Source organism: Siphateles boraxobius, unplaced genomic scaffold (genome assembly GCF_051911475.1).
Source record: "Siphateles boraxobius isolate OS27281-9 unplaced genomic scaffold, OSU_SipBor_1 5, whole genome shotgun sequence".
NCBI classification, from domain to species: domain Eukaryota; kingdom Metazoa; phylum Chordata; class Actinopteri; order Cypriniformes; family Leuciscidae; genus Siphateles; species Siphateles boraxobius.
In genome coordinates this window covers 32789066-32807293 of record NW_027509141.1, presented here as the reverse complement: position 1 = coordinate 32807293, position 18228 = coordinate 32789066, and the positions used below count along the sequence as shown (strand labels likewise).

At 37.8% G+C, this 18228-nt stretch overlaps 1 protein-coding gene across 2 annotated transcripts in view; it reads right to left on the bottom strand.

Moving 5' to 3' along the window:
• cdk18 (cyclin dependent kinase 18) overlaps positions 1 to 13381 on the bottom strand; it is an 81339-nt gene extending 67958 nt beyond the window's left edge. The window contains exon 1 of one of the 2 annotated variants that reach the window (XM_077204012.1): positions 13313 to 13381. In XM_077204012.1, coding sequence (XP_077060127.1) covers positions 13313 to 13336 — 24 coding nt within the window. In that variant the 5' untranslated portion in view covers positions 13337 to 13381. Of the gene's footprint in view, positions 1 to 523; positions 906 to 13312 lie in introns of those variants that run through there. The other variant, XM_077204013.1, reaches the window with a different exon arrangement.
• Between the last annotated feature and the right edge of the window lie 4847 nt (positions 13382 to 18228).

Sequence of the window (18228 nt, the reverse complement as noted above, 5' to 3'; positions counted from 1 at the left end):
GCACTAATGAGCCACCGCCGGCCACCTATTGTGGCTTCACACTGGTCCTGCTTCACACTAATGTTATTGACCGACTCTATTTGTGCGTTCGAGTGCTGTCAAATTGGCTACAATAAGCAGGCGTGTTATGTAAACATTGCAATGTCACATCTCGCCGTTCTCTGGACTCTCTCTGCAAATCTATAGTCCCGGCCGTACATGCAGCTGTGAATCATGAGTGTGTGTAGGCTTTGAACACACATGACCCCTGAAGCCACATATGTTGCGTCAGTGCACGTCAGCATAACGCCTGCATGTGGGTTTATTAAGATGAGCAAAACCTGAAGGGAAAGAGCACGTTTACGGCGTTAATCGAGCGCTAGGTGTAGACCCCAACACGGTTTTAATCAGAAGGTTTCAGTCTAGATCTAAACAACAACCACATCAGCAGTGCATTTAAGTGCAGACACAGTCAGAATCATCTCAAGCACGTCATAAAGTCATGACAGTTCATGTAACAACACAGACACGGTTGCATACTCACAGGAGTGGCTGGAGTCTGCAGGAGGCAAACAGTATACCGTCTCTACTCTACTCTTCCTTCAGTGTGAAAGGGAGGAGAAAGAGGAGGAGGAGGCCGGCCTCCAGGTCTGAAGGCAGTCAGCGCACCGGCACACAGATAATCCAACCCTGGAGGTGTCTTATTTAGTCTGCTGCACGCATGCATGGGTACATGCTGTAGACACAGGCACAGGCGTTTATCTTGCGTCCCCTCGCTGTGATCCCTCCTACTTCTGCTCATGAGAGACCCTTCTGACAGGAGGAGATGCGGGAAACATAACAGAAAATAAATAAAAAAATAAAAACATACAGGAAGCAAATGTGTCTCACTGAAGGATTTTATAATCATGCTGGGTCTCCACCCCCACTTGGCTGTCTCTCCTCCCCTATTGTTATAGCAACGGCCAATCAGAGCGCTTCATCACACAAGCCCTCTCCGCCTGCAGAGACTGTGATTCTTTCACACCGGAGCTTGTTCAATATGGCTGTGGACCAATAGTGTGTGTGTGTGTGTATGTGTGTGTGTGTGTGTGTGTGTGTGTGTGTGTGTGTGTGTGTGTGTGTGTGTGTGTGTGTGTGTGTGTGTGTGTGTGTGTGTGTGTGTGTGTGTGTGTTTTGTGGATGCTGTTAATTAGCTGATCTGTCTAGTGAAAGGTTAAACAACGGTTCGCTGTACTAAGCTGTCAAACTATTCTGCTTTGTGGTTTACCATCTTATCATTAACGTGCGCTTCGAAAAGAGATATCAAACGCATCAGCATAGACTAATTAGGGAAGAGCTTTGAAAACATGCAGGTTTTCACTAAGTCAGTTAGTGATTCAGGTTTTATAGAGAAATACACTGTTAAAAGACCTAATTAGACATTATTAAGTGTTTTAAATGAGTGTTATTGTCTTGTTTTTCCTCTTTAATTTTCTAAAAATCTTTAAAACGAGATAATTTACTTGAAGCAACACTGCATAATGACTTACAATTAGCGCTTGTTTTCTTATATTTCATCTTGAATATAAGTTTATTTACTGCAGTGTCAGATTTATTTATTTATTTTTATATTAGTTTTATACTTAAAACAAGTCTGACAAATAAAATACACGGATAAAAATATATTATCTGAAAACAAGTATTAATATCTTGTGCAGCATTGCTTCTCAAATAAATGTATCTTGTTTCAAGAAATGTTTGATATTTTGTTCAAAAACTGTCTAAAATCACCATTGCAATTTTTCATTGCATTCATTTTTTTCGTTTGTGAAACACAAAATGAGACATTCTGTTGAATGTCCAAGCTGCTCTTTTCCATACAAAAAAAAGTGGAGGTTATGGACTGTCAAGCTCTAAAAATGACAAAAAAGCACCATAAAATGATCATAAAATAGTCGATTTGGCTTGTTTTTTAAGTTTTCTGAAGCCATGCGATAGGTTTGTGTGAGGAGCAGAATGAAAATGAAGTCAATGTTCATTCACTTCAGAATATATTTCCCTCCTCTCTAGCTCTCGAATCTCATTTACGGCATTTCAGGATGTTTCATACTAGTTTTATTTTAGTACTATTATAGCACTTATTACTTTGAATTTGTCATTTTAATTTTGAGTAATTTCTTAGGTGCTTTTGCCATTTGTATTAGTTTTTTAATATTCCTATATTTTATTTGTATTCCAGCGTTAGTTTTAGTACTTAAACTAATTTCAGTTTAACACGTCTACTTTTTGTTCAAGTTTTTTTAAGTTGAAGTTTTTTCATCTAATATTTATATTGTGTCTAGAAATGCACAAAAAGAAAAAAAGTACTTTTCTGATGCTTTTTGAGCTCAATGGACACATGCTTTAGTTGAACTGCAAAACATCTCTTTTTGTATTCCATGAAAGAAAATCACAGGTTTTGAACCGCATGAGGAGTAAATTATGTTGTTTTTTTTAAACTATTTCTTCAATTCTAGTTATGTTCCTTTAAAAGCAGTTTTGTGTTTTAAAACTCCAAGGGATGTTAAAAAGCAGCTACAACTATACAAAACCCCTGTTAGATCTTGTGCTTCTCACAGCGGTAACACAGTAAAAGCTCCTTTTCATCAGGCGAGCAGTTCAGATGTTCAAACAACTTTCAGCTCGTTTCAACACGAGGTTTGTGTTTCTGTATGTGTGTATTTACCCGTCGTACACATAGCACACTACATATAGCAGGAGACTTCAGAGGCAGTGACCCAGACAGCAGCAGAACAAGTACTCAGCAAAAAATTAGGCATCCAAATTAGTTTTTTTACACCTGAATTGGTCAAAGTAATTTCACTGAAGTGAGGTTCAGAGAAGCATTGGTACAGCAGAAATGGAGGCTGAGGGGGGAAATGGTTGTGCACCTTTTACACGTTTTCTTCATTAAAACTGAAGCGTGTCAGCAGCATTTATTTTCGATATTAGAGTGAATCAATAATTGATAGAGATGTTAACAGAAGACGTACATGTCTAAATTTACTAGCACAAAAAATGAAAGGCTTTTCTGTACTTTCAGTACTTCTGAACACAATTATTTTTAATGAAACGGTGGCTTTCTGAAAAGTTCTCAGTGAGGAATCATGTACAGTTAGACGGTCATTATCGCAAAATAAGCCCTCAACACTGATGGGAAGTGAAGCGCAAATAATGAAGACCTTAATTATAACATTTTGTTTAATTGCACTTAAATCTCTTTTCTATTGTCTGTTTTAATGCACTTCCAGTTCTGCTGTATGAATATACTATTGTCTTGTGAAGTTTGGTCTGGTCGCACTTCTGATATTGTTTTCTCTCTTGGATTAATCAGTTCTGCTTGTATTATCCTCATTTGCAAGTCACTTTGGATAAAAGCTTCTGCTACATGAATAAATGTCAATGTAAATGAAGTATTGGCCCTATGTTACCCAGCAGCAGTTCAACGGAAGCTCAATTGATAACTTTTCTAGATACATTTAAGGTTAAATTAAAATATAATATATGCAACTCATAGAAGTACTATATTTTATATTAGTAAACTAATTTGGAACATCATTTACAGAAGCATTATATGCCTTTTTTGTACTATAGACTTTTATTAAATATATTTTTAAATAAAATTTCATAATATTATATAAATGGTGTTTTATATATTATTACAAATATTATATATATATATATATTATCATCAAGGTAAGCAGAATATTGTTATTTTGAGTAATTCTAACCAAGCTGTAATTATGGCAAATAATGAAGAAGTGTGAAAATTACAGTACTTAATTGTGTGAGATTAGCAACAAAACAGTTTTATTCCAAAAATTTTAAAATGTAATTTTCTTCCTCTAAAAAATATATATCAAATCACCCACTGGATACTGTCGCAGTACTTTTCTGTAAGTGCATCCATTCTCTTTAGTTATTTAAGAGATTATATTTACAACTGCAAAAAAATTTTTTAAATAAAACTATACATTCGACCTTTAAAAAAACGAAAGTACTGCCATGTTTTTTTATTATCATTATCATTTTGAATGGATGAGAGTGATGTGATATTTGAAACTGGGATTGTTTACACACACTGAGAGCTTGCATAAGACTGATTGTTTATCAGCTTTGATGGCAATAATAGCTTCAGGTAGGTGAAGTTAGTGAGGCGTTAAGATTTCTGGCCCTGTTGAAGCCGTCAAACGCCTCTGTGCTGTCAGGACTGAGAGGATGATAGTATCTCATGCTCCTCTGTGATGGAAACTCCTGACACATCAAACAACATGATCAAAGCTTGTGTTTGCCTCATAACTGTGTTGTTCCGCTGGTACGTTTTGTATCCTGAAGTTCAGTGTTGCTTTTTCTTCTTTATTTCAAATGTAAGATCTTTGTTTGTGGTTGTAAAAGCAGCAGTGAGGACCTGATGGTGAGCTGTTTCTGTAAAAGTTTAAAACAGAAAGGCTCTTTTGACATAAAAAATGGACCAGTGACCATTTGTTGGTTATGAAGGTTGTATTCAGCTGATTCTAATGATGCTTATTGGATTAATTGGTCTGAAATACCAACATAAATTAGTCCTTTGATTTCATAGCTGCTGCTGACGATGGATAAAGGAAGAAACCATAACTGCATTATAGTGTGATACAGCATATTTAAAACCATGACAACCTAATTCATCTGCCCTTTGTTTTATTGAATCTGTTACATTTATTATAAGTTTTGGTACATTTCGGTATTTTTGGTTACATTTATCGAATACAATTTTAACTCCTAGTTAACCAAGAAACTTTTGGGAAAACTTTTTTGTCAATATTGAAATGAACTATGCTGGATTTTTTTTTTTTAATTATTGAAATTATCATTATTTAAATATATCATTATTTCAATCTTTGTTTACACTACTGATCAAAAGTTTGGAATTAAGTTTTTTTTTAAATGTTTTTGAAAGAAGTCTCATCCAAGGATGCATTTATTTGATCAAAAATACAGTAAAAACAATAATATTGTGCTCCCTCTCATTCATTTTATAAAGTCAGACTTTAGTATTTCTCATCTTTTCATTATAAACAATATTGCAACAAAACTTGTATTAAAGAATGTTTTCTAATAAATGTTTTGTAAAAAGTGTATAGGGTCGCTTGCGACCCGAGGTATGTAATAGTGTGTAATAGTATGTAAAAAGTCACAACTACCGTAGGCATAAAACAAAAGAATATACAAATATCATAAGCTAAACTTCCAGTGGATTAGTTATTTATACTGCATTTATTCTGGTATTGACTGTATGCAATTAAATATTAGTGTCACTGTCACCTGATGGTGGATCTGGTGAAGAAGCTGTCAGCGAATCAAAATATTGATTTTAAAGATGATAGCTTTGAGAATATGCAATTTATCTGCAATCAGTGACAGGATCGTTTTTAGTTTTTTAAACTGAGCTGATACTGTATGTAAATATATGTAAATGTACTTTTCAGCACTGATTATTTTGAGGTGTGTTATAATGTCCTGAGTCACTCAGCCGACCAACTTAGAAAACTCTGCTGACAAAGGCCGCATTCACATTACATGGTTCAAGTGACCCAATTCCGATTTTTTTTTTTTTTTACCTCCCATGTGGGACAGATCGGATATGACCCACAAACATGTAAGAAGGAAAAAGCATGTGGATTCTGATATTCTCAGATCAGATTCAGGCCTCATTCCATATGAAAGAAAAATCTGATATGAATCGGATACGTGCATTTGCGTCTGCCTTGTAAGCGACAGATCGGAAATTTACGTCAACGAGTCGCATTGAAAAAGCAACGGTGGAGAATGACGTTTTTCGATGCCCAAGCTTCAACAAGGGTTCTCCGCCTTAAGAAATCAATGTTTTTGATCAATGAAGAAGCTTTCAGTGAATCAAAATAGTTATGAAAAATATTTTAAAAATATTTAAAGAATGAGAATATGGTTGAGATCGCAAATATGAAAATATGAGCCAGATGCTGAATGTACTGGGGAAATGAGCTCTGACGATGACAGTTACGATGGTAAAAAGCATCTGCTCAAATTGTACCCTTCAAATTTCGAAGGTAACAAAATATGCTTTATTTTTATTCTTTTGCTATTGTTGTTAAAATATCAAGAGAGCTTTATACTGATGCAGAGAGCCATCTGTGTTAGATATTTATCCGGGTCGCTGAAGACCCGAATGTGTAATAATGATTGGTGGTACATTGGTGGTACAATGATGAGTCGTACATCATTGAAAAAACGACAGTGGTGAATGACGTCAACTCAGGCCTTGTCCACACTTTTTTTCTCCATTTTGGTCTTCCGTCCACACTAAGATGGCGTTTTTATGAATGAAAACGCTCTCCAAAGTGGATAAATTTGAAAACACCGTTTTCGCATTGTAGTGTGGACTGTCAAAACGGAGGTATTTAAAAACCATGACGTAAGTTTACTCATGTGACGCATATTGTACCAATAGATATTCATGTTTATACTGGTATTGTGCCTGTTGTGCTATTCACTTTCACACAGTTGCTAAAATATGTTACTGGTTACACTCCTCATATCACAGTCCTGCTCTGATGACAAAAAATGTACTTTCATTTGCTGTCCTGTGGCAAAACATGAGAGCAGTTGCGTTTAGCCAAACATATGGCGACTGAGTGCGACTTGACGCATCAGTGAATGCGGAGATATTTTGCTAAATAAAATGATCCTGTCAGAAGATTTGCGCGATAACTTTATTTATTTTTCCGTCTGTATCCTCTCAGTGCATTTTTTGTGATGTTTTACGCATGGGCAGTAAGGTGAATTGAGCGTTTTCCAAAAGTTTCTCATCTACACTGAAACTTTGAAAAACGCCTGAAAGCGCTAGTGTGGACGGAAAGTGTTTTTAAACAAAAACGCCGTTTTCAAATGTATCCGGATTCATGTAGACGTAGCCTCAGGTGTACACCGACCGTGATCACATGACAATGCCCAGGCTGCAACATAAGCTCTCCTCTTTTTTTTCTCTGCCTTAAGAGATCTATGTTTTTCTGACCTTTAAAGATGTTGCGGAAAGCAAAAGCTTGTATTCTCATTTCAAATTCCGCAGTTTGGCCTAAGCTTTTCTGGGTCAGTACCATAGCTTTTACAGAGTCTATCTAAGGTTGTTCTGCCAAGCTTAAAGTGTAAATGCAGATATCGGATGTGGGTCACTTTTAAAAGATGATGTAAGCTGGTCATCAAACAACATCGGATATAGTCAACGAATCGCAAGACCTGCAGTGTAAATCCGGTCAAAGAGACTGAATCGGCTGAGTGACCTTGTCGGGAAGGAAAGAGAAAGAGATTGAACAGCAGAGGGATAGAGGTTTCTCCCCACAGGCAACATGCTGAGATCTGATTAGATCAGCGATGCCCTTCACAGTGGACTCAGATCCAAGCTGGGACAAACGAACGTTCTGGAAAATGAAAATCTATTTCAGGGGGGAACGGGCACCAAACGGCCGGGGTTAATATTTAATGAACAAACATGAGCGTGATGCGGTGGCAAGGCTGCAGGACCCGCCTTGTTTGCACAAGAACAATCTGCAGCTTTTTTTAAAGAGCTGCTTTGATTTATGCTGTGAGAGGAGACGCCCTGGGAGAGAGGACACGTCTGATGGAGTTCTGTGCTGGGAAAGCATGGAGTCAGCACATTGACTGGATAACAAGACTCTTCATCAAGCTTTTCTCCTGTGAGAGAACTTGTTTCAGTGGCTTTCGATCGATTTAGCTGTATTGTTGTTTGGGAGTGTTTCTTCTTTGTGATGGTGTGTGCATTGTGCAGAAGTGCATGATGGGACGCCTGCTGCTCTTCTTCAGAATTTTACTGCTCATTATGCTTATGTTAAAGACCTAGGTTTGTGCACAATAAAGGCTATGTTCTTCAGACTGCAGGTAAATGTGGCCCAAATCAGATTTTTTTGCTCACATGTGATCTGTTTTTCTCATGACCTTTTCAATTTTGATTTGGGCCACTTCCATATGTGGAACTAAATCCGATCCTGGTCAGATGTTTTGCAATGCGACCGCAGTCTGAACACTAATATCAGAATTCCTGCGACTTTCACGCCACACTAGATCAACATTCGTCACAATTCTGCGCTCATGGGAGTCACTTCAAAGATTTTACATACCCAAAGCTAAGACAGTTGTGAAAGGCAGTCGGTGAAGCACAGTGATGTGTCAGAACTCATAAGTATTACAGTGACAGCCCTATATACAAGCAAATCATGAGGGCAAATCATACAAGCAAATCATTTCTTAAGCCTCTAAACCTGTTGTGCACAATATACTACATGCAATCTATCCTCTGATTGATAGTTCATACTTTTTAGCAGCCCTAGTAAAAGGCATTTTAATATAATTGCAAAAATGTTCCCTTCAGGTCGTGGTTCATGTGTCTTTTTGATGGGAAAACCTTAATGTTTGTTCATAAAGTAATAACTTTTATATTTCAACATTAACTGGCCTGAATCAACTTTATTATGAGTTTGAGCAAGTCAAGATTTTCAGTTTCGTTTAAAGCCAACATGAAAACTGACATACAAATTGACCCTATTTTATTGTCTTAAAACATGTTATTATGCGTGATTCTCAGTTCACTCTATTCTAAAGAAAAACATTTTCTTCACAATCAACACATGCAATAACTTGCTCACCCAAATAGCAATTTAGACTATCACTCAGAAATGGTCCACACATGTCCTGTTGACTTTGTTTAAAATAACTATTCCTTTAACTGACTTTAATAATTCTACTGTCATTTACTGTATCAGGGAAGGGATAGCTAAGATAGCTGTAAACATCCACTAAAAACAATAAGCTAGGTTATTTATTCGTTGATTAGAGGGAATGGGTGAATTGACTGCGCTCTGTGGTACAAGAAATATAATCACTCCGTAAGGTCAGAAAATAAGAGTGATTATTCTCCTGGTGGAAATTCCATCTGAACCCAACTGTGAGGTGAGCCGAAGACAAAGGAACAGACTGTTCTTTAAATTCCTCTCAATTCATCTCATTGGAGATCTCAGTGAGGGTTAATTCTGATTAGTGATGCTCTTGGTCGGCGGGCCACATGCACACAGCGTTCAGTCAGGTTTTCTGATGACCTTGGTGGCAATAAAGGCTCCATTATCAGACCGTGATGTCATTGCTCTGTTACACTGCATGAAGATGATATATTGTCGCAGGCCGAAACAAAAGAGATTTCACAGTAAGTGCGACTGGTGATCTCAACATTCTAGAAATACACTTAAAGGGATAGTTCACCCAAATAAATTCTGTCATTAATTACTCACCCTCGTGTCGTTCCAAACCCGTAAGACTTTCGTTCATCTTCACAATAAACACAAATGAATATCTTTTTAATGAAATCTGAGAGATTTCTGTCCCACCGTTGACAGCTACGCAACTACCACTTCGTAAACTACCACTACCACTTAGTTCGTAAAACTACCGTATTTTCCGCACTATAAGGCGCACTTAAAAGCCTTTAATTTTCTCAAAAAACGACAGTGCGCCTTATAATCCGGAGCGCCTTATATATGGATAAATTGGTTAATTGGATCAATTGGTTAATAACGCTCTGCGTTATTAAATTCGCCCGCGAACTCGCGCTCGTGTCCATCTTATGCCCGCTCTGTCACACGGCCAGTTCAACCTCGTATAAATCAGGTTATGTGTGTAAGTCACGTGCCCGCTCACGAACACTCACTCTTACAAACAGACATACGAACAGACACACTGTCCCCGGCTCTGCTCACGCGTCACAGAATGTTCATAAAGCGTTCCCCGTTCACAGTAACCGGGTCGTCTCATTCAAAACAGCCAGCTGTTGCTGTCAGCGAGCTGTCGCACATGAATACTCATGAGTCAGTCTGCGAATGTAAGTTACGTGCCCGCCCCAGCGCGCTCATGCTTACTAACAAACGCCTCGCCTCCGACGCCGGGCACTCGCTATAAAACTCTCAGAAAACGTTCCCCATTCAAGCCAAGGTAACCGGGGCGTCATAAATGAAACAGCGTGCCATCGCTGTCAGCGAGCCGCCGCACATGAATACTCATATGAGTCAGGCTACGAATGTAAGTTACGTGCCCGCCCCAGAGCGCTCACGCTTACTAATAAACGCATCTTTATTAATACTACTTACTAATAGCACTAATAGCACATTAAATGGCACATCTTGTGGATGCATAACACAAACCCAGTCAAACATTTGACTGCAGTATCTTATGCGCCTTATAATCCGGTGCGCCCTATATACAGTTAATGTTCTAAAATAGGTCATTCATTGAAGGTGCGCCTTATAAACCGGCGCGCCTTATTGTGCGGAAAATACGGTAATCCATATGAATTCAGCGGTTTAGTCCAAATTTTCTAGAGACTCCATCACTTTATATGATAAACAGATTTAATTTAGTCACATTTAAATATTGATAAGCGAAAATAAACCGAAGCTCAACCAAACCTGCTTGACGTGCGAGAACAAACCAGTAGGTTTGTTTGCAAGGTACAGTATTTTAGCCTGCTGACACTTTAGGACCGAATGCTTGGATCTAATATACTGACACAAATCAGGCTTTCGCCGACTGTATTTATGTGAGATGCTTTACATGATGGGTATTTTGACAACTGTGTCTGTATTCGACCAATCAAAGAGAACTGAATTCGGATTGCACGCCGTCTTAGAGAGCTCCTCTGGTGTGTGTGATTCAGCGTGATTCAACATTGAGTTCTTTTTTTCACAACTGCGCATGTACTGCGCATAATAACTTGATAAACTGTTTTTGAATATCCTATAAACATAAACATATTAAATAAACATTTTTGAATATATGTTAAATGTACACACACGTTTCTTTGACGTCTCCGCATCTGACGTTCTCTTCACTAACTGCAAGTTAGTCGATAACAAATTGTGAACGGATGGTAATTTTGTTCTCCAAAAAATACTATGGAACAACATGAGGGTGATTCAATAATGACAGAATTTAAATTTTTGGGTGAACTATTGCTTTAAGTTGGGTCACCCTTTTTTCTTGGAGTTGAAAAAAATAACAAATCTGGCCTTTGAATAAATATCCCCATGACCTTCAGGAGGCATGACGGAATTCTGATTTCACTGAACGATTATGGGCCTAAGGGCAAAGAGAGAGAAATGTAAATATATCCATAGTTTTAAATAGTTCATTGTTTTTGTTTTTCATTTCGTGTTTTCTATAGGGCAAAGTCTTGCCTGAAACTATAGCATCACATGAGAGGTCGCATGAACTCTATGCATAAGTTGTATAAGTTATTTAACATGACAGCAATATCGTCAACTGGTAAACCATTGCAATCTTTTGTAAATCATATGCAGTCACATTTTTAAACAATTATTCATTCATATAATTTAATTACATTTTATATGTAATTTAATTAGGCCTAGTATTTATTTAAATGAATAATCAAGTAAAAAGCTTGTTGGCTTCACTTAATTTTTAGAATTATAATAGAAAAACTGAATTTTTTACACTGTGATTTGTAAGTTGTTGTTAGGGTGTTAACAATATAAGATACTACAGTATAATCAATCAAATCTTTGGTTATTTTCAGCATTTTTTATAATTTTTTCCAGTATTATTTCTTAGCGTACCCTTATCATCATCTTTGTAAACAAATCAGTTAAAAAATATGTCATATATGAAAGGCTCAACTTTGGATCACATTGCCAACTCCACTCAAATGCAACACAACTATTGCTATCGCTTTCACTTGCTTTCTTCTCCCAAAAGCGCGTCTCTCATCTGTCTGATTGCACAAGTGAGAGCAGAAGTCTCTCTCAGCTCTGTGTGTGCTGTGTGGTTGCGGCTCAGCAGCGCCGGCTCCAGGTTTCACAACGGCAGCTCTGAGACGCTGAGGGATGAAAGACACTAGCCTCTCTCAACAAAAGCATTAGCTGGCCTTTGAATTATGCAAGTTCCACACTTCAAATTGATATTTTTTTTTAAGTCAAAGAACAAAAGAGATGAAAGGCAAAGGCGTCCCTGTGAAGACGACTATCTTCATTCAAAGAAGAGGCTCGTCTTGAGACAATAAAAACTGGCACAGTATTTTGCAGATCTCTGCCAAGGATTTCATCCATATTTGCCTTTTCTCATATGTCAAACGTATGATGAGTAACAGCTGACAACATTAGCTGTAAACTAGCATTTCTAATAGCTCTGATTCATATGTCATAAGATTATACAAGCAACTTTAGTCTTTATACAAGCAACTTTTTAGTCCAACTTTCTGACTTTAGTCAGAAGACACTGCATTTAATTGGATGACTATGAAAGCGAGGCTGTGGGAGATGAAATAAGTCAGTCTCACGCAACCACACTTACTATTTCCGACGGAAATAGTAAGAATCCGCTAGAATAGATAGAATCCGCTTCTTCTGGGCAAGAACCACCCACTTAGACAAGAAGTGACAATCTGATTGACATTTAAAGAGATCAAACGATGTTAGTTTTGTTGTTACATTACTTAAACATTGTGTAAATATTTAAAATTTTGCTGCCACTAACTTGGAAAACGTAGGCTAATCCAGTCCTTTCTCTTAATAATTGGTTGTTATAAAGCCACCTTGTAAACACGACTTTCCAGATGGACCAGTGCATCCCGGACTTCTGACTTCCAAAGATATGTAATGCCAGCCAATCCGTTTTGAACTGCCAATTACTAACTCTGGCCTTCTCGTCTGAAAATTAGAAAATTTAGAAAATTCCGAAATTTTTGGACTAAACTGCTCACTTTACATGGATTTGTTTTACGATCACTTTATGAACTTTTTGAAACTTCAAAGAAAGGGGTAGTTGCATAGCTGTCAATGGAGGGGACAGAAAGCTCTCAGATTTCATTCAAAAGATTTTAATTTGTGTTCCGAAGATAAACGAAAGTCTTAAGGGTTTGGAACAACATAAGGACATAATTTTCATTTTTGGGTGAACTGACCCTTTAAGAATTGGTTTATATTTTAGCCTTCCTGGAAAATAAGACATGAACACTCGTAAAGAATAGCATTTTTTATGTTTTTTTGCAGTGCACAGCCTTAATTTTATTTACGTCAATGTAAATAATACTGGTTACTCTAATTTGAGTCTACAGTGTCCGAAGCAAACCTTTTTTGAAAAATTTTAAATTTGGTGTCTCTCCACTTATTTGTAGGATGACATATTTCACATAAATGGCAATACATAACTAGCATGCACATATGGTAACCTGCAAAAGTGACACATTTTTGTAAATCGCTGTTTTGCAATTTGTGCTCACCTGACACTTATTTTTAACACGCATGTCCTTGGCAGAGTTATCTTTAGGGTTTAGATTCCGTGTGTTTAGCATTAGTTTGTCTGTGTTGGCAGCAATCCTCTCATTAAGCTGATAGAAGCTCAAAATAGTCCACGTAGACACCTCCCCAACAGTGTGCGAATTGCCTTTACGCCGAGATAATTATGGCTGTTTTCAGTGGAACATTTGTTTGCAGTTTTTTCCCCCGCTTTTATCAGTGGGAAAACGAAGCAAGGGCCTCGGGAGATGCCGAGACGTTTATTTCCTTCTGTAGAAAGTTTTTTCCGGCTTGCGTTCGATTCTCATCAGAACAGGACAGATGCGGAGCGGGGAGGGCCGACGGTGCTCCGTTAACAACCTGAAATCGAATCTGTTGCATAAGAGTGTGGGGTTACGCTGAGTGAATGATGTACGCCCAACTAAAAACAACTCTGAGTAGATATTGCTCAGTGGGAATAAACTGCATTACAGCTAGTTTGTCTTCATCCTCCCATTCCATCATTTCGCCTGTCACTTTACGCTTTCTTCTCGTTTCATGTAATGTATTTACACCTCCCGTTGTAATACATGTGTTCTTTAATGCCTTGCAGCACTAAAAGCACTTGTGCAATAAATTTGTGATGTTTTATGCATGCGTCTCTTTAAAGATTCCAATGCAAGCGGTTCCTCTGCAAAGACGTTTAATGTCCTAGATCACGTCTCGTTTCCTCAAGCCTTGTTTTCTGTCTCTCTTTTTTTTCTGCTGGAATTTTTTCAGAAATGCATATTTTCATTGTTTTTTTCTTTTTATATAAGTGTTTCTCCTAGCAATGAGATTAAATGGAGAGTTAATGGAGACGTTTCTCCTGCTTCAGAGAAAAAAGTCCCTTCTCCAGTTTTTCTTATAGCGTTTTAGAGTACATGTCAAATTTTCAATGTAAACTCAAAGATTTCCCATCAGATACTCTCAACAGCAAAAAATATCTGTTATGTACATCATTTTTTTCTATTGTATGACGAATATTGTATAATTTTATTCCTTTTTAAGTTGAAGAGAAACATCTGAGGCAAAGTTGAGACTTAAATGTTAAGTGTCATTTGTGCTCTGCTATTTTAGCATTTAAGCCTTTAAGTCTCCTGTGCTGTGAAAAAGCAACAACTGAGCAATAACATGTTCCTCGGGGAGTGTTGCTTTATTTCTCTTTATCTGTCCTCTAAAGACATGTCTCTACTCCCTTCATGCATCGGCAGGCTTTGAGTTCTCTGGCTTTCTATCTCTGTCTCATCTCTCTACTGAACCCTCTCTGCTCCACATCTTAAACCCAATCAACAGCTCTCGCTTCCAGCCTGCGAGCAAGATGTCTGACCTCAGAGAGCGAAAAAGAGGGGACCGATGTACAAATGATAGGAATGAGGCAGAGGTTGAGAGTGGTATAGATGGATATCAGAAGAGAGAGAGGGAAAGGTGGCGAAGGGTTTAGGAAAATCAGAGGATGATATGGAGGAGAAATAGGGAGAAGAGGACAAAGAAAAAACAAGCTGTTAGACTGAAACAACAAAAGACGACTTACAAAAGACCTTCAACGTTTTCAAAGACGGAGAACAGGTAAAATATCCTCTAGTCTAGACTAACACGTACTCTAGTGATTTAAATGAATCCTGTTTAATTATCAAAATCAGCTATTAACTATAATTTATGAAGAGGCCACAGAGGTACAGGTTTATCATCAATTATCATTTTAAACTTTACAGTGTTGTGAAAGGTGGGTGGATGGATGGATGGATGGATGGGTAAACATATCGATGAATAGATAGTCGGATGGATGGATGGATAGATAGAGTGAGATGGATGGATAAATGGATAGTCAGGTTGAAGGATGGATGATAAATGGTTGGTTGGATGGATGGATAATGGGATGGATAGTGGGATGGATGAATGGATACGTGGATAGTCAGGTGAATGGATGATAGATAGTGAGATGGATGGATGATACATCTGAGGCTTTATCAATCCCTTTATCAATCCATCCACCCACACATTCGACTATCCATCCATCTCACTATCTCCTATATCTCTATTGAGATGGTATATATCTCCTCTAGTCTACACTAACATCCATCCATCCATCCATCCATCCATTTTTTTTCTTTATCCATCCATGGTGGAAGGATGGATGATAGATAGATAGTCGGATGGATGGGTGGGTGAGTGGATAGTATAGATATATACTATGTCTATCTCTATATAGAGATAGTTGGGTTGGTGGGTGAATAGAGAGATAGTGAGATGCATGGAAAGTCAAGTATGAATGGATAAATGGGTAGTCGAGTGGTTGGATGTATGGATAAATGGATAGTCAGATGAATGGATGGATAGATAATGGATAGTTAGGTGGAAGGATAAATAAATTGATAGTTCGGTGGTTGGATAGATTAAAAGATAGCCGGTTAGATGATGGATTGATAGATAGTGAGAATATATAGAAAAATATATAGATGATAGATAAATAGTCGGATGGATAGAGATAAATTGACAATCGGATAAATCGATGGATAGACAGACCACCAGACAGACAGACAATCAGATATGATAAGATGGATGGGTGGAAGGATTTTTTTCTCAAGCAGCAGTGCTATAGAAATTTCTTCAAATTAATTCTACAGAAAAACTACAGAAATACTTTTGAGGGACCATGAGATCTCAGGCGTGCAGCTCTCTAGTATAAAGCAGGGTTCTTTAAATCTGGCCCTGGAGCCGCTCAGCTCAAACCCTGATCAGACGCGGCTGTAGCTCTCAAGACCTTGACTAGCTTGTTCAGGGGTCTTTGATTCGGGTTGGAGCTCAACTGTACAGGGCAGTGGGCCTCCAGACCTGGATTTGAGGAACACTGCTATATAAACATAGTCTCTTTACAGCAGGTGAAGTGGCAGAGATGTGATGTTAAGCTCAGTGTGAGCTGATGTCAGACTCCTCCACTAGATGGCAGACCAGTGTCATGAGCCTGTCCTTATGGAGCAATTCAAATATCATCTGCTGAAAAAGGCCATACAATCACACTCCTATAAAAGCCAGTCATATTGTCTGTATTACAGCATACAGAGATATTGGATTTTTTTTTTTAGTAAAAAGATGCTGTGGTGCCTTTCTGATGATACTGAATATAATAGACCATCTTTCTCATGAAACCGTGGTAAAGCAGAATGTGTAGCCGGCAGACATATCTTGAGCATCGAGGAGATGTATGAAAGGTTTGAAGAGACTCTTTTATGTGTTCTGTGTGTCAAAAGCAAGAACAAGAACTGAAATAAGATACAGCAGACATTGTAAATCAAAACTTAATGAAAATTGACAATACGTATTTGATCATGCACGAGCACCCTGCGCTTTTTGAGGGCGCATGCAGGAAATTGCAGTTTGAAATCGGACAAAAGTCCTTTGATTCCTCGAGACGCAGAGGTCAGTGCATTGCAAACAATCTTCCCACAATAGTCTTTTAATGAAGAGTGTTTCCAGCTTTCCGCACAGTTGGTTATAAGAATTGATATCTAATAGTGCCACCCCCTTTTCCATAACCATAACAATTCTCAACTGTCTGTTTGAATAATTTCAGGGGTGTAGCATCTCGCTAAAGGCTATTTAATTTCACAGCGTATTCTCTGTTTGAAATTGATTCATGAGAGGACCCTATCTGTGTGCGGGAATACAAATGCAGGCTTTTGGCTGCCGTCAATAGAGTGCCAGACTTATTCGAGAAGCGCCGTTTCATTAAAACAAGAAATTTGAAAAATCCCTGCCACTTAATTCTCTGAATGTGCCGAGGATTATTAACTAACGGATGAGAATTAAGAGCACCGGGATGCATTAATGATGCTGTTCATTGTTGTTATTTTCACGATGCCTTGCACATTATGGAGAATTTGCATTTGACCTGGACTTAATATGAGAAAATTGTCCATCCAGAGGAACATTTATTCTCATTTATTGAGATTTAATGGTGTTTTCAGACTAATTTTAAGTAGGTATCAACTTTGTATTATATATGTTTCCCATAAAGCTCCTTTGGAAAAATAAGACTATTTTAGACAAACAGAGTGCAGAGCATTGAAATAAACGTGGGTAGCATACAGCTCAGAAATGTTGAAGTTCATATATTGAGATCTCTGACTTTTGATTCTGAGCTTAGTGTGAGTTCTTCTGAAACTCTGGAGGAGATATACGTGAGCTTACTGGGGTATTTTTCTCCGGAGGATCATCAAGGAGCAAACCTCTTCATTTGCTCTCTGTTTAATCTCATTGCTGGGCCCTTTCACACCTACCTTGTTTGGTCCGGATTTTCGGAAAATTACAGGTGTGAAAGCTCCCCCAAACAGACGAAATTTGGTAGTCTCGGTCCGGATCAAACTGAACAAAGGTTTTGTTTGTTTCTAGTGTGAAAGCGAATTTGAACTAGCCTCGAGTATAGTTGGTGCTGTAAGTAGTAATATAATAATAATATATAACAGTATAATAATAATAATAATAATAATAACAGTATAGTGGCAACGATATGTGTCTGTTCATTCATTCTTAGGGTTAGTTTTTTAGGGTCAACGTTTTTTTTTTTTATATATATATATTCTTGTCAAAATTACCCGCCGAATAGACAACATGCTGTCGTCATGCACGTTCACAAACCAATCAATGTCAAGATGCAGCCCACATAGACGATGACGACAGGATGCAATATGTCATTTAAAGTTCTTTAGTGCGCTCGCATAATTGCAATGTGAAACCAAACCAAAACTTACCGAATGTATAAAAATTTATCAAAACATGAACTTTGGTTTGGAACTTGGTGCGGACTTTGTGTGGAAACGCCTAGGAGACAAAGTTCAGATGGTAAAGAAACCTCATGTTTTTTTCTATAAGCACTTTATTA